The sequence below is a fragment of the Lampris incognitus genome, chromosome 19 (genome assembly GCF_029633865.1).
Source record: "Lampris incognitus isolate fLamInc1 chromosome 19, fLamInc1.hap2, whole genome shotgun sequence".
In the NCBI taxonomy this organism is placed as follows: Eukaryota; Metazoa; Chordata; class Actinopteri; order Lampriformes; family Lampridae; genus Lampris; species Lampris incognitus.
In genome coordinates this window covers 9620753-9637625 of record NC_079229.1, presented here as the reverse complement: position 1 = coordinate 9637625, position 16873 = coordinate 9620753, and the positions used below count along the sequence as shown (strand labels likewise).

At 46.8% G+C, this 16873-nt stretch overlaps 1 protein-coding gene across 2 annotated transcripts in view; it reads right to left on the bottom strand.

Moving 5' to 3' along the window:
• LOC130129880 (nephrocystin-3-like) overlaps window positions 1–16873 on the bottom strand; it is a 76082-nt gene that overhangs the window by 32961 nt on the left and 26248 nt on the right. The window contains exons 1-13 of one of the 2 annotated variants that reach the window (XM_056299555.1): window positions 16582–16819; window positions 16396–16495; window positions 15361–15486; window positions 15082–15243; window positions 14350–14514; window positions 13749–13890; window positions 13526–13647; window positions 13052–13158; window positions 12594–12705; window positions 8902–8979; window positions 8642–8780; window positions 7809–7916; window positions 1986–2084 (exon numbers count right to left, since the gene is read on the bottom strand). In XM_056299555.1, coding sequence (XP_056155530.1) covers window positions 1986–2084; window positions 7809–7916; window positions 8642–8780; window positions 8902–8979; window positions 12594–12705; window positions 13052–13158; window positions 13526–13647; window positions 13749–13890; window positions 14350–14514; window positions 15082–15243; window positions 15361–15486; window positions 16396–16495; window positions 16582–16706 — 1585 coding nt within the window. In that variant the 5' untranslated portion in view covers window positions 16707–16819. Of the gene's footprint in view, window positions 1–1985; window positions 2085–7808; window positions 7917–8641; window positions 8781–8901; window positions 8980–12593; window positions 12706–13051; window positions 13159–13525; window positions 13648–13748; window positions 13891–14349; window positions 14515–15081; window positions 15244–15360; window positions 15487–16395; window positions 16496–16581; window positions 16820–16873 lie in introns of those variants that run through there. The other variant, XM_056299556.1, reaches the window with a different exon arrangement.

Below are 16873 nucleotides of genomic sequence, written 5' to 3'. Positions count from 1 at the left end.
AGGGGGTAGGAGAGAGAAAGATTCAGGCGTAGGGAGGATAGAGGTAACAGAGGAAGAAAGATCAGTGGTGGAGAGAGAGAGCGAAGGTGTCTACGGGTGGAAACCATGTGGGTAGGGGGAGGGGCTGAGGGGGTTGAAGAGAAGGAGAGAGAGTAGGACATGAAATAGTGGTCAGAGAGCTGGAGGGGAGTAACAGAGAGATTGGAAATAGGACAGTGTCTAGTAAAGATAAGGTCCAGCTTGTTGCCGGCCTTGTGGGTAGGAGGAGAGGGTGAGAGGTGAAGGTCAAAGGAGGAGAGGAAAGAGAGAAGAGGATCTAGCTTGTCAGTGTGGATGTTGAAGTCACTGAGAAGGATAAGTGCAGTGTCATCAACAGGGAAGTGCGAGACAAGTGTGTCAAGCTTCTCCTGGAACTCACCAAGGGGGCCTGGTGGGTGATACACAACCACAATAGTGAGTTTGACTGGATAAGAGACAATAACAGCATGAAATTCAAAAGAGGGCGGAGAAAATTGTGGAATGGAAACAAGAGAGTATTACCATTTCGGGGAGATTAGCCGGCCAGTACCACCACCTCACCTCCCAGCTCTGGGAGTGCGAGAAAAATAGTACACATCAGACAGAGCTGCGGGTGTGGTAGTGTTTTCTGGCATGATCCTGGTCTTAGTTAGAGCTAGAAAGTTGAGCGAGAGCAAGGATGCGTAGCCTGAGATAAACTCAGCTTTCGGCACCGCAGACTGGCAGTGAGTGGAAAGAGTGGGATAGATGAGATTGGTAGGGTTGCAGCACCTAGGAGTGATAGGAGTGACCCAACGTCTATGCCAGCCCCGGGAAGAGGAACCGACAGGAATGCGAAAGAAACACATAGTCTATACTAGGTACACAAAATACGGATGACTGACTGGATCTAAAAAGAGTAGTCCTTGCTTGACGAAGTCTTGTCTTGAAAAAGTCGTGCTTGCCTGTGTTCACTGTAGCCTTCGTTGAATCTAGACCTGTTTGTGCTCGGCTTGTTTGCCTGACTCCAAGTAGCAGCAGTGATTTAAAGAACACTGATTGCTAATTGTCTGCCAGGATTGCAGGCCAAACCCTGGCCACTTAACACCCACATGGCCAAAGAGGTACACTGAAAATAGGCCTATTGCCCAGCAGTTGGTCACTTATGTAAAACTCTATCAAACCTCACACAATACTATTACAACTGCAAAGAGCAAGTTACCAAGGAATATATTTATAAGCTAAAAGGATAACTAAGTCAAAACAGCTAGGCAACAAGAAATATTTAAGGACACACTAGATGAAAAACAGCTACAGCTAGAATAAGACAGCTACAGCAAGAATAAGATCCCACTAGTTCCCACTAGGAACCAGCAGCAGATGTATAGAGAAAAGGACTAATACTCAAGCAGCTGGAATAAGACTAATAGCAACTTGTTAAGCAAGAGAGATGATACTTACTCTATTCTAGATGAACCAGCAATTCAGAATCACTCCAGAATATAAAATGCAAAACCCACACCGACGCAGGGAGAACATGACAACTCCACATAGATGGGCTGAAATTGAACCCAGGACCCTCTTACCGCTAAAAGACAAGACAGTGCTAACCACTAAGCCGCCACGCCATGCCATAGAGGGAAAGTCAGCAGACTTTGGATTATAATGCTTTTACTTAAACCCAGTTTCAACTGTTTTTTATTCAGCAGTGGGAACGGTGCTGACACAACAGCGCTGCTTGCTTACTCTTTCAATTTGAAATGGGCCCCTGGAAATTAGAGCGGTCGGACACCAATGCAATTACCGATATCACCCCAGGTGTTGGTTCAGCTATCAAAAATTATGATCTTCAGGACTGCAGCGTTAATGAGCATTTTAAACTTTCCAGTAGAGTTTTTGAGGTGTAAGTGGATGAGACAGGTTCTCAGAATAGTTCATCAATCTTCAAGTTTATTATCACAAAAAGAGGACCAATTGAATTAACCTACCGCTGCTCCACCATTTCTTGCCGTTGATGACGTAACGGTCTTCATCCCTGTCTAGGGTACACTCCATATTGGTGGCATCGCTGGAGGCCACATCAGGTTCTGGGGAGGAGATAACAGGCAGCTGACTCAATAAAATACATCATGGGGGAAAAATAAAACTGGATCAGATGAATCAAAACCAACAGCTATCTGTCACATTATTACATGTCCATCCATCCATCATCCAAACCGCTTATCCTGCTGTCAGGGTCGCGGGGATGCTGGAGCCTATCCCAGCAGTCACTGGGCAGCAGGTGGGGAGACACCCTACACAGGCCGCCAGGCAATTGCAGGGCCAACACACACACACACACACACACACACACACACACACACACACACACACACACACACACACACACACACACACATTCACATCTAGGGACAATTTAGTACGGCCGATTCACCTGACCTACATGTCTTTGGACTGTGGGAGGAAACCAGAGCACCTGGAGGAAACACATGCAGACACGGGGAGAACATGCAAACTCCACACAGAGGACGACCCCAGGGCTCGAACCCAGGACCTTCTTGCTATGAGGCGACCGCGCTAACCACTGTGCCACCGTGCTGCATCATTATTACCTGTAACTCCCCAAATTATTTTGATTTATACCACGTTATAAAGAACACGGCACTCGAACCACTTAAATATGACAACAAGTTAGGACTCCCTGAGAGGTAAACAGTATAATTTGAGACACACTTCTCCAGCCTCCCTAAAGCTTATTGTGTTTGTTCACATTACAAACTCCAGGCTAAACAAAAGGCAACAACAGTAATGTTGGTATCGGTGGACTGTACTGGACTCCCCATCTTGTGGACAGACTCTTCAAATGAGTCAGTAGTGAAATGTGCCTTTTTGAAGACAAACAAAGGAGCAATCCTAGTTCATGAAGTGCGCCAAATCAAACAAAATGTTAGCAAAAAACATCCTTAAAAAGCAATGAAACATCATCTGTGTTTTATAGAAGAAACAAGGGGAAGAACTTGCTCACTATAATTACTGTTGGCCACGGCATGCCGCCGTTTCCATCTAAGAAGGGGGCAGGAAGGCAGACAGGGATGAATTACCCTCGGCGAGCTGCTGTTTACTGCTGCTATGCAGGTAACCTGGCCAATTCCCAACCACAACCGCTGTAGGAATGTTGGAATGACTACCACCGCGAACATTGTGACGGCTGAACGCCAACCTTTTCCAGCGAGCGTGTCCGTTTGTACCTGACAGTGGGTTCGGTGGAATGCTCTTAACTGTTTCCATAAACACTCCGTGGAATTTGGCTGGCTTCTTTTATCTCATTTCATAATGTCAGCTGATATTATTGAAATTCCTAAAGAGTCGAATGTGTGCAGTGTAGAACAGACTGCACTTTTATTCTGTACACGGCGTTGCACTTTCAACTATCCTACACCAGCCACTCGTGTTGATATTACTGCGGTGTAAATTCAAGGTGAATGTGTTTTCTGTCTCCTACAAGTACAATAATACCACACATGTGTATAGGTAAGGCAAGGTTATTTGTATAGCACCTTTCACACACAAATGGAAATTCAAAGTGCTACAGAATCAGAATCAGAAACTCTTCATTTGTCGTTTTATTTCACTTCATGCTCATGAAATGAAATGAGACATTGTTTCCTCCAGCCCACAGCAGCGCAACACAAAGACAAAAACACATATCCAAAAACTACAAGAACAACAAGAACACATATATCCAAACTAACACATATATCTAAACTAAAAAAAAAAATCACTGCCCAGGAGAACGCCAGCCAGGATGACTGTCGGAACTGCCAGTTTGCATGGGCTATTAGTTAGCTTAGCCTGCCCCGCTTCCGCGTCCTGTCAGACCCTCCTCGGTGTTTCCTCTTTGGGCGTGGCTCCGGTCAGCGCCGTGGTCCTTGAGCCCACAGGATGCAGCAGACCAGGCTACCTCAGCCGATCCAACGCCAGCTCTCCCAGCCAGACACCTTTGACACACCTCCCCACACTCCACATGACGACACTAAAAAAAACAGTCAATGCTAGGCGAGGCCGCTCCCAGACCACCCACGGTGTTAACGGAACTGCCGGTCAGCATGAGCTAGCAGTTAGCTTAGCCTGCCCCGCTTCTGCATCCTGTCAGACTGCCCTCGGTGTTACCTCTTCGGGCACAGCTCCAGGCAGGGCCGTGGTCCCTGGGCCCACAGGACGCAGCAGACCAAGCTCTCCCAGCCGATCCAGCGCCAGCTCTCCCAGCCATCAAACGAAGACAAACTTAGATGCAGACGTGGACAAAGACACTGCATGGACGGTACTGGGTGAAGCTGCTGCAAACGTGAATTTGCGCCGCCATCTTCCCACACCGGAAGCGGAAATATAGAAATATAAAAATTGAAATCAACAAAAAACAGCAATATTATATTAAAGATCAGATGGATGCAGGCGTCCTGGTAGCGTAGTGGTCTATTCCGTTGCCTATCAACACGGGGATCCCGGTTCATATCGCTGCACTGCCTCTGACTTGGTTGGGCGTCCCTACAGACACAATGGGCCATGTCTGCGGGTGGGAAGCCGGATGTGGGCATGTGTCCCGGTCGCTGCACTAGTGCCTCCTTCTGGTCGTTTGAGGCGCCTGTTCGGGGGGAGGGGGAACTGGGGGGAATAGCATGACCCTCCCACACGCTACGTCCCCCTGGTGAAACTTCTCACTGTCAGATGAAAAGAAGTGGCTGGTGACTCCACGTGTATCGGAGGAGGCATGTGGTAGTCTGCAGCCCCCCCCCCCCGGATCGGCAGAGGGGGTGGAGCAGTGACCGGCTCAGAAGAGTGGGGTAATTGGCCGGATACAATTGGGGAGAGAAATGGGGAAAAGTCCAAAAAAAAACAACAACAAAAAAACAGAATAGATGGATCAAAATAAAAAGGAGAGATACATTAGAGTTAAAAAGACTTTAAAAGCAAAATAAAAAGTTGTTGCCACGCCAGACAACAGAAGGATAATCACGAAGCTTATCAAACGCCCTCACCATCATCATAAGAGGTTAAAATGAAAATAAAGGCAGAAAACATAGAAATTGAAATAAGTTAAAACTGAAGGTTAAAGATCAAAGGGTTTAAGAAAAAAATCAAGAGATTTTAAGGTGAAAATAAAAGAAATACATTTAAAGGTGTAGTCCAGTGATTTACAAGTGGGCTAAGTCAAAGGCACAGGAAAACAGGTCTGTTTTGAGTTTTGATCTGAAGGAGTCCACAGAGGAAGCATGTCTAACATCGTCAGGGGAGCTGGTTCCAGCGGTGTGAGGCGTGAACACTGAAAGCTTCCTCACCATGTTTGGATCTAGTTCTGGGCGCTACTAGGTGATCTGCGTCTGAAGATCTGAGAGGTCTACTTGGCTTATATTCTTCTAACATCTCCAAGGTATATTTTGGTCCTTTGCTATTGAGCGATTTGTAGAAGATCGACAGCACTTTAAAGTCAATCCTATAGCTAACTGGAAGCCAGCGTAGGGCTCTAAGAAATGGGGTCACGTATTCACTTTTCTTGGTTACAGTGAGAATTCCAGCAGCAGCATTCTGCATGAGCTGCAGGCACCAAATCGTCTGGTGAAGAGGCTGTTGCAAGCAGTCCACCCTACTGGTAAAGAATGCATGGATAAGTTTTTCTAAATCTTGTTTGGATAGGAACCCCTTGATTTTTGCAATGTTTCTTAGATAAAAATAAGGATGATTTGGCTTTTGCTTTGACATGGCTGCTGCTGAGGCCAAGTTTAGGATCCATATAACGCCTAGGTTCCTGGCTTAACTACTAGTTTTCACAGATTTGGCAGTGAGACGGGCATTCAACTCGTCCCTCTTCTTTGCTACCGAACAGAATGACCTCGGTTTTGTCTTTGTTAAGTTGAAGGAAATTTTGGCACATCCAGTTGTTGATTTCCTCTGTGCACTGGTATAGTGTCTACCTGGGGGAGAGGACGCATGCTGAAAGGGAGTGGGAGAGGGTATTGGTGGGTTGGATTCTCTAGAGCAGCTGATATGTGGTCTTGGAGTTGGGTCTCTGTGTGGTCAGTAAGGTAGGCTGTTGATCATGGCAGTGTCCTGGATGCACATTCTATTTGGGGTGGGGGGAGCTCTAACTCAGGGGCTGCATCGACCACACACAGCTGGGAGCCTATGCAGTTGGCCTTGGCAGCTGTCCCACTATCAGTTAGCAGCACACATTATGGCTGGGCCTCGGCCTTGAGTGGTGTCTCTTGAGGGGGGCAATTTGAGGTTGTGAGCAGAGAAAGAAAGATTGCCTGAGAGTACTTTTGCTCCGTTAATTTTTTGGGGGATACCGTCTCCCCCAAACAGTTCTCTGTGTCTCCAGAAGAAGATGAAGTTTCAATATAATGCAGCCCTTTCTCATTGCAAGTATTCAGGGGGTCATGTATTTACTCCAAGTAAGCGAGAAAACATAGCTCCCTTCGGCTAGGAGTGGTCCACTAAAATAGGTTTGAATTGTACTTTCCCCAGTGTGCCAAAAAGTTCCAGAAAGGCCTTTTTAAAAACTTCCCTATACTCTATAAGCAGATATTATCTATTTTTATGGCCTACTTTTTTTTCTCTTTTTGGCAAAGTGTATGAAGAGATACACTTTCTAAATCATTACTTTGGGTGCAATTAAAATATTTCAGTATTTCATATACTTTAGCTACATAGATACATTTTGGCACTGTGTATAGAAACTCATCAATCACCCTAATTCCTTACTTGCAAAATACGACTTTAGATAGTTTTGACAACGTTGGATGTTCATCTTAATTTTTCCATTTTAAAACATTGCGTTCATGTCGTTAAATTAAGCAGCCCACCAAGACAAATGACCCCAAACTTACTTGAACTTATTCAAGTTCAAGTAAGTTTGATAAGTTTTAATAATAAACTCACGTTTAATAGCTTTTAATAAGCCCGCTTCCGGTGTGGGAAGATGGCGGCGCAAATTCACGTTTGCGGTGGCCTCACCCAGTCCCGTCCATGCAGGGTCTTTGTCCAGGTCTGCGTTTAAGTTTTGTCTTCGTTTGATGGCTGGGAGAGCTTGGTCTGCTGCATCTTGTGGGCCCAGGGACCACGGCCCTGCCTTGGGGCTGGGACCAAGGAGGTAACACCGCGGGCGGTCTGACAGGACGCAGAAATGGGGCAGGCTAAGCTAACTGCTAGCCAATGTAGACCGGCAGTTCCAATAACACCAAAGGCAGTCTGGCAGCAGCCTCACCTGGTGTTGACTGCGGTGTTTTTGGTGTTGTTGTGTGGAGTGCGGGGAGGTGTGTTGAGGGTGTCTGGCTGGGAGAGCTGGCGTTGGATCAGCTGAGGTAGCCTGGTCTGCTGCATCTGCTGGGCCCAAGGACCGCGGCCCCTGTGTGAGGAGGAAGTACTGGGGGTGGTCTGATAGGACGCGGAAGCGGGGCAGGCTAAGCTAACTGCTAGCCCATGCAGACCAGCAGTTCTGACAGTCATCCTGGCTGGCCTTCGTTCCCTTGGACAGTGATTCTTGAAGTCTTTATATTCTTTTGTATATGTTTTTGTCTTTGTGTTGCACTGCAGTGGGCTGGGGGGAATGATATTTCATTTCATTTCATGTACGCAACATGAAATGAAATGGCAAAGTGTTCCTGGTTCCTGATAAAATTGAACTCGTCTTGAAGTAGCACATTTCGTGCTCTACATTCTAATTGTAAAGCTCAGTAATTATAAATTACATTTTTTTCCATTAAACGTGAAGTGACAGTGGACTGTGTGTTGTGGGAGGTGGTCTTGGTCAGTACCTGTCATGCAGAAGCAGGAGCAGATCTCTCCTCTGAGCAGAGGCTCAAGCCATTCTTTCTTCTGCTGCTCACTGCCAAACATGTGGAGCACCTCCATGTTCCCTGTGTCTGCGGAGAAACAGTGGACGTCACACCACAGACCGGCAGCCAGTCTGGGACTTTGTAAAACACACTGTGTACCCCACAAGACTATGTTCATACTTCTTACCTTGTGCTGATCAAGACGTAGCAAAATCAGATATTGGATGTAGATTGTGTGCATATACTGCATACGGGTGTGTTATGTCAACATGGTCATGTGACCGATTTTAAAAAAAATCCCCTTTTTTCTCCCCAATTGTACCCGGCCAATTACCCCACTCTTCCGAGCTTTCCCGGTCGCTGCTCCACCACCTCTGCTGATCCGGGGGGGGGGGGCCTGCAGACTACCACACGCCTCCTCCGATACATGTGGAGACGCCAGCTGCTTCTTTTCACCTGACAGTGAAGAGTTTCACCAGGGGAACGTAGCGTGTGGGAGGATCACGCTATTCCCCCCAGTTCCCCTTCCCCCCCGAACGGATGCCCCGACCGACCAGAGGAGGTGCTAGTGCAGCGACCAGGACACACCCACATCCGGCTTCCCACCCGCAGTCACGGCCAATTGTGTCTGTAGGGACGCCCGACCAAGCCGGCGGTAACACGGGGATTCGAACCGGCGATCCCTATGTTGGTAGGCAACGGAATAGACCACTACACTGCTTGGACGCGGCTCTATGATGGCTAAATTAACCCAACATTTCTCTACAGCAACATCACCGGTGGACAATACAAGATGAGTCCGGGCGTTTTACCGGGAGCCTGGCAGTTGAAGACCTCAGGGGCGTAGATGCAGCGCCCTGTCTCCTCTGCAATGTAGGCGTAGTCCAGTTGACTCAGACCGCTGACCGCAGGCAGGAACAGGTTCCATAGCCCAGCCTCCCTCGCCCTCACCTGGACACAGACACACACACACACCTCTATCAATCAATCAATCCAACTGTATTTGTAAAAACCGAACCATCGATATGCTGCTATGAAAAATGGAATAAACACATTCCACGCCACTCCTTACCTTCAGGTTTTCTATAACTTGGGGCGTGTGCCATCTTTGTGGGGATTGAGCATATTTGGAGTAGTACTCGGCAACTTCCTGGGCCAAACAAAAAAGGTGTTACAAGTCTTGATTAGGGATGAGTACAAGGAATGTATAAATATTCACCCATTTCCTTCTGACTGTAAATGTACCATCACACTCTGCTGGTCAAAGTGGACGCCTGCGCCTTAAAAGAATTGTCTGCTGTTCTGTTCTGTAAACACTGCAGTGCTTTTACATCTCAGTCCAGACTGGACACAGGCATGTCTGTCTGCTTCCTTCTATCCGCCACCATACAAACACACCACCCAGCCCTCCAGCTGATCCATTTCTGCCATTTCAAACCAAACCCAGAATCCACCCATCCATCCATTATCCAAACCCCGTGTCCTGCTCTCAGGGTCGCGGGGATGCTGGAGCCTATCCCAGCAGTCACCTAGGAACAATTTAGTATGGCTGACTCACTTGACCTGCATGTCTTTGGACTGAGGAGGGAAACTGGAGTACCGGAGGAAACTCACGCAGACACGGGGAGAACATGCAAACGCCACAAGGTTGGACTACCCTGGGACAACCCCCAAGGTTGGACTACCCTGGGGCTCGAACCCCAGGACCTTCTTGCTGTGAGGCGACCGTGCTAACCACTGTGCCACCATGCCACCCAAACCCAGAATATACGCCATTTTATTCATCCTTTGTGGCATTTTTACTGCTGAATTTGGTTTAGGCTGTCATTATGCCCAACCGAGTGTCGAAGTTTCAGTATAAACAGCTGTATAATTCACATAATTAAAGGATTACCCACTTCCTAATTTATGACAATGAAAGAAAAACAGTATGGATTCACTGTCTCGTTTTTGTGCTTTGCTCACACAGACAAATCTGTTCAGAAGACAAAACAAAAATACGCTTAAAATACGCTTACATATATAAATACACTTGGCCAAATCAAAACGACAATGCTGAGCAGCCAAATATCTGTTAAGAACCGGGACAAGATTGGTTGTCGTACCAACCGTCAAATAAAGTGATTTTGGCTTTGTGACTTTAACAAAAGCTGTAAACTCCCTACACCTCCTCTTTTTGCCTAAAAATATGATAAATTTTAGACTTGGCAATAGTGTAACTTTTGTTCACTGAATATCGGGAATGTTCAAAATATTTTTGAATTAAAAATGTTCAGAGGTTGGGATTTTAAAAGAAGGAAGAAAACATCGGTCAAGTTGATCCAGGGTTTTGGTATGCAGAAGGGTCGTCTCTACGTAAAAAGCTTGTTTTATTTTCACGACAGTGAAAATAGCAGGGATGGTCAGTATAAATGGGCTAACAGGGCTAAGCCCTCCCTATCTTTCACACTAAAGATGAGAAAATTATTGTTAACAGAAGCTCAGAACAGATTGTTTTAAATTTGGGTGGAACCTAGAGCAGCAACAGCACCAAACAGACACAATAAAAACACGGGATATATCTAACTGGGCTTGTTTTTTACAGCCCAAACACAGCAGCATCAGCTTCCATTCATCTTCGTAGTAAAGTGAGTGACAGGCGTCCTGACACGCCCCCTGGATTTGCAGATCATTTGGGCTAAATTCATTCAGCCCTCAGGCCGCTGACGTTTGACCAATGACAGCGGACGTACAGAGTGACGGTACAGGGAGGAGCTGCTTGTGTGAGAGTGGGGAGGGGAAGGTGAGCGCGGGCGTTAGCACGAACGGGGTGGATATTTACTTCATTATCCATTTTCTTTGGAGGACAAAAATGGAAGGGAAAAGACTGGGGACACATCGTCCAAAAGATGTTCACATAACACAAAAGGACAAACGACAAAATGTGAAGTTTGTGTTACCTGGTTTCAATGAAAGGGCTGGCTAATGGCAAGTGTAGCTAAGCATTCACTTTTCTGTTTCCAATGTCAGCTTTTTGGAGGAGACACAAGGAATTGTGGATTTGAAATATTTATCCGATAAAACTAGTAAACGTGTGTGTGTGTGTGTGTGTGTGTGTGAGAGAGTGAGTGAGTGAGTGAGTGAGTGAGTGAGTGAGTGAGTGAGTGAGAGAGAGAGAGAGAGAGAGAGGGTTAGCAAGAGAGTGTTTTTTGGCATCAGGCCGTTCTTGTGGGTACTTCTCTACAGTGTTGTAGAGCATTTGTTGTAACAAGGTAAACAGTGTCGTTGCTTGGTATCTCGGATGTGATGCCGGTGTTGCCGCGGCGTGAACTATAGATGGGTATAAAACATCTGTAAGGCTACGGTCACACATGTACGAATGCAGGCAAATGACCATCACCTGCCGTCGCCACAGAAATTCGCCACAGAGGAAGAGGTTGGTGGGATAGTCAGAGAGATGAAGAAAGTAGACAGGAGTACAAGGAGATGTAGAGTAAAGCAAAGAGAGGGGTGGTGAGGCAAAGGAAAAGGCGCATGGTGAGTTGTATGACAGGTTGGACACTAAGGAAGAAGAAAGGGACTTGTACTGATTGGCTAGACAGAGGGACCGAGCTGGGAAGGATGTGCAGCAGGTTAGGGTGATGAAGGATAGAGATGGAAATGTGCTGATAAGAGAGGAGAGTGTGCTGAGGTGAAAGGAGTTCTTTGAGGGGCTGATGAATGAAGAAAATGAGAGAGAGAGAAGGTTGGATGATGTGGGGATAGTGAATCAGGAAGTGTGGTGGATTAGCAAGCACCAACAGTGGCACTGATGAAGACAGGAGGTGGAGCTGGAGGTGGCAGAGTTGAAGATGCTAAGATTTTCATTGGGACTGACGAAGAAGAGGACAGGATTAGGAATGAGTATATTAGAGAGACAGCTCAGGTTGGACGGTTTGGAGACAAAGCAAGAGAGGCAAGGTTGAGATGGTTTGGACATGTGTGGAGGAGAGATGCTGGTTATATTGGGAGAAGGATGCTGAATATGGAGCTGCCAGGGGAGAGGAAAAGAGGAAGGCCGATGAGGAGGTTTATGGATGTGGTGAGAGAGGACATGCAGGTGGCTGGCGTGACAGAGGAAGATGCAGAGGACAGGAAGAGATGGAAACGGATGAGCCACTGTGGTGAACCCTAATGAGAGCAGCTGAATCGTTTATCATACATCATTTGGCCCTTCTTGCTGAGCTGAGCCAAATATCTGGCTTACCAAAGGGAGCAGGAATTCCCATCACCATAACTTAGCTGTCTTCTATTGGGTGTAGCAAACTTGCGAGCAGCGTTGATGCAATAATAAAAAAAAAATGCTTGCTGTGGCGTGGCAAGAAATTCGCTTGTTCGTTTTTCAGGCAAGCAATCAAACCCTCACAAGGAAAGTGAAGCGAGATTTCGCTTTGCGTTTGGTTAAAATGCATAATTAGCCCACTCACCCATTATCACGTCCAGCCCTCATTGGAAATTAGCCTTTTTATCAGGGAAAATATGGGAAAAATACATGCTATATGCTCCGTCATGTCTGTTCTTTCAAACAAGCGCTCATCATTTTCTCAAGTTGGCGCCTAGGAGTTCGGCGGTACTCAGTCACACATCTTGGAGAACTGTGCGTACGCAGGTTTCCATTCCAACCCAACACGACATTGAAATCAGCCATTATACTGTTGGGTTGGGGAAAAAAAACCCACATGCACACAGCTCTCCATTACAATAGGAGTACGACTTAGCTGGCCCATTCTTGGCCTGTGCACCAACCTCCTGAGTGGGAAGCACATGCTCCTTCATGAAGTCTCTGACTCTCTGGAGAACAGCCCGGCCCTTGGCTGTCTGGAGGAACAGCCTGTCTTCTTCTGGGCCTGGGAGGGAGCTGTAAGAAAGCATGTCTCATAATGAAAAGGACAGGAGGGGGGAACGGGAATTGGCAGCCCGTTGTAAAATTCCAGCTGCTGAAGGGAGGCGGGAGGGGCGTTGAGATATGTGTTGTCGTCGTCAGGTGAAATCAACATGCTGTCGGTTTAAATATCATTTCCCATTCTGTCGACACTGAGCTTGGCATGCTAGTCTGTTGTTGTTCTGAAAGCTGTGGAAATTCAACTTCACTGTGCTGCACGTTGAATTACACATTGGGCCCCTATTTCAGAACGGAGTGTGAAATAAACTAGCCATCACCGTCAGTAAAAACCTTTTTTTTGGGGGGGCGGGACGGGACTAACCTCTTTGCAAGCTGCAAGGCAACCTTAGCTAAGGGCTCCACACACTGGCCAAACTGGTCGGCATTAGGCGCACTGGCATTACCCAGTAGGTGGCGTGCATATATCCCCTGATGGAGGCAATGTAAAAGAGAAGAAGAAAAATATGGTGAAAAGGGGTATGCCATTATTTTTTGCATGAATGTGTCTGTGTTTTACTGCAGTCTGGGAGAATCTAACACTCTTGTCATGCTTTCTTTTGTTACTTGAATTTATGATTGAATGTTACGTGACCTGAATAAAACAACTGATGTTTAACAGAAAGTGTATTTAAGCTTCTGTGTGTATTTTCTGTTGGTTTGTGTTCGGAGATGCATGTAGGATGTCTTCTTTCTTTTCTCTATTAGTTCAGTTCTCTGTGGACCTCAAAGCCAATATGCACAAATGATAATTCAAGATAAAATTGAACATGAGTTTGGGTGTAAAACAGAGATAAACCTGGGCTATTCCCGCCATCTTGAAGACAGACAGGGCCAAATAGAAATTCAATGGCGGCAAAGCGGATGAGCTCCCCCGGCAGCGACAGTAAATGGAGATCAGGTCTTCTGGAGCAGGGATGCCTGTTCATTTTGGGTCCAGATTGCAGAGGTAAGTACAGTGAGATTATCCATTTATTCAAAAAATATTCAGATAAGAATATGTCTATAAATGGTAATATTACCTTCTATTCCTTTAAAGCTACCCTGTGTGCTAATGATGCTGAGGCTGCTGGGCCAGTAGTGAGGCATGAGGAAGTAGGCCAGGTCTGCCAGTGGCTGTCCTGTGGTAGACAGCTCCCAGTCCAACACCGCTATCACACGCGCCTAGAGCACAACCACACATTGTAAAGCGCTATGGTTGCACGTAATGGTCACACACATTGCCAATAGCCATCCATTATTTAAACCACTTATCCTGCTCTCAGGGTTGCAAAGATGCTGGAGCCTATCCCAGTAGTCATTGGGTGGCTGGTGGGGAGACACCCTGGCCAGACCACAGGGCCGACACACACACACACACTCACACCCAGGGGCAATTTAGTACGGCCGATTCACCTGACCTACATGTCTTTGGACTGTGGAAGGAAACCAGAACACCCGGAGGAAACCCTGACAGACACGGGGAGAACATGCAAACTCCACACACAGGACGACCCAGGACAACCACCAAGGTTGGCCTACCCCAGGGCTCGAACCCAGGACCTTCTTGCTGTGAGGTGACCGTGCTAACCACTGCGCCACCGTGCCACCCTCAGTGCCAATAGTGCTAGAAAAAACACACACCTCTGTCGGATGGAATATCAGGTTGTCCACTCGGAAGTCTCCATGGACAAGCGCAACCTCGTCATCAGCGACTGGCAAATGGGTCCTCAGCCAGTCGGAGAGCTCATTCATGGCTGGAATGTCTCTGTGGGCCGACGCCATGTACTGCTTTGTCCAAGTGGACACCTTCAAGAGAAGAATGAATGAACGGCTTTATTTCACAATTTAAAGTGCCATATAACACTGAAATCACAGTTGTTACAGACATTATTAATCATCGAGGATGAAACAAAAAAGGCCAAGAAGGATTATTTCCATTGTAGCCTTCAAACACAAAACAAGAAATGATGAAAAAATATATACACTGGAAGATGTAAAAAATAAATAAAACAAAACAGGCAGAAAATCAATTGTATTTGTTATAACTCTCTGAAATGTCAATATTAAAAGGTATTTGGTAAAAAAAAAAACTATTAAACTGCAACTAAATGAGTGCTGCACTTTGTATTTTCAAAATGTATTTTTGTGGGGTTTTTTTTGTGGTTTGTTTTAGGTCACACCTTGCTTCAAGGTCGGTTGTAGCACTGTTCCTTCACCCAACGTGAAATGTTAAACCTCTCTAACATGCTTTACTCAGTAATGGCATAACATGACATTGTACTATATTGTGCCACAAAGCCGTGAACCTTAACACGAGCTGTGGGAAGGAGATATATGATGCTTTTTTGATTTGACACTAAAAACTCATCTCACCTGCCTCCTGCAGTAGCCTGGTCCTCGCCCATACCCATGGAGGTTTAGGGATGTCAGGTCCAGTGAGTGAAGCCTAGCCAACACCTGTACAGCAGCCACATACAAGGCACTCCGCTCTGCCGCACTGACTCCTGGGAGACGAAGATCCCGGAATATGCGGCCCTGCCCGGCAGGGGGACAACAGCAGCAGAACGTCATCTCGATTCCACCTCTTGACTTATTGTATGCATTTGTAAACATATCATCAAGGGGAATTTGACCTTAGCTGTAAGAACTTACGTTTACGTGCTCCATCAGGTAGAACTCAGTCCCAATGACTGAAGGGTCCGTGCAAAGCAACAGAGGCGAAGGTACGGGGAAGCCAGCAGAGAATAGAGATTTCTGCACCTGATACTCCCTGTCCACCTAAAAACACAATCCAACATATATCAGTCACTTTACACTGGAATTTCATATAGACATATATGTAAATAGAGAGCGAAAGAATTGATTGTTCTGACATTTGAGTGTGCCGTTGCTTTGATTTGCATATCAACTTACTTTAAAATGTCTGAATAAAAAAGATGGAGTGGTCCCTGGTGGACAGTAAAAGTGCCCTCATGAAAAAGAAAAAAAAACAATACAGCAACGAGGGACAGCTCAGGTTGTACGGTTTGGAGACAAAGCAGGGTCAACTGTCCAATGTAACAGGGAGTGCATGAGAGGTGAAGAAGAGAATGCAGGCAGGGTGGAGTGGCTGGAGAAGAGTGTCAGGAGTGATTTGCGATAGAGGGGTACCAGAAAGAGTTAAAGGGAAGATTTACAAGATGGTTGTGAGACCAGCTATGTTATATGGTTTGGAGACAGTGACACTGACAAAAAGACAGGAGGTGGAGCTGGAGGTGGCAGAGTTGAAGATGCTAAGATTTTAACTAAGAGTGACAAAGAAGGACAGGATTAGGAACGGTTAAATTAGACAGACAGCTCAGGTTGGACGGTTTGGAGACAAAGCAAGAGAGGCAAGATTGGGATGGCTTGGACATGTGTGGAGGAGAGAAGCTGAGTATATTGGGAGAAGGATGCTGAATATGAGGCTGCCAGGGAAGAGGGAAAGAGGAAGGCCACAGAGGTTTATGGATGTGGTGAGGGAGGACATGCAGGTGGCTGGTGTGACAGAGGAAGATGCAGAGGACAGGAAGAGATGGAAACGGATGATCTGCTGTGGCGCCCCCTAACGGGAGCAGCCGAAAGTAGCAACAAGCCGTAATGTTAAAATGAACTTTGACCCAGTCAGTTTCTTGGTCCAAAAAAAAAAAACCTACACCCAAAACGGACCTTATGCGCTCCCAGCAGCAGTGCCCCTGGCGGTCTCTTCCTGAGGACGTAGCTCTCAGAGGGGCTCTGGATGAGGAAGGTGGGGTTGGACTGGCCAGCGCTGAGGGGGACGGAAGCCATCGCTGGGTCAGCGGTTAAACATGAATTTGAAATAAACACACATGCTTCTCGTATGTTTCCACATACCTGTACTGCGTGACAGTGAGTGCGCTGTGGTTTGCGAGCCCGGGTTTGAAGCCGGACAGATATCTTTGAAGTTTGCCAACGTCGAACTTGTGTTGGTGCCGCACCGGTGTCGTTAACCCGTCCATGCTGAGTACCGGGACTGCGTCGATACCGGCCCCGGTGCGTAGTCGGACCCTTTAAGTGACGCACACGCCCCCGAACGCGCCTCTACTGAACATCGTCGTTTTCGGTTGCGTTAACGAACGCGTGTAGGGCGCATTACGGACGAATTTAGCCAGCACGTCAAAACCGA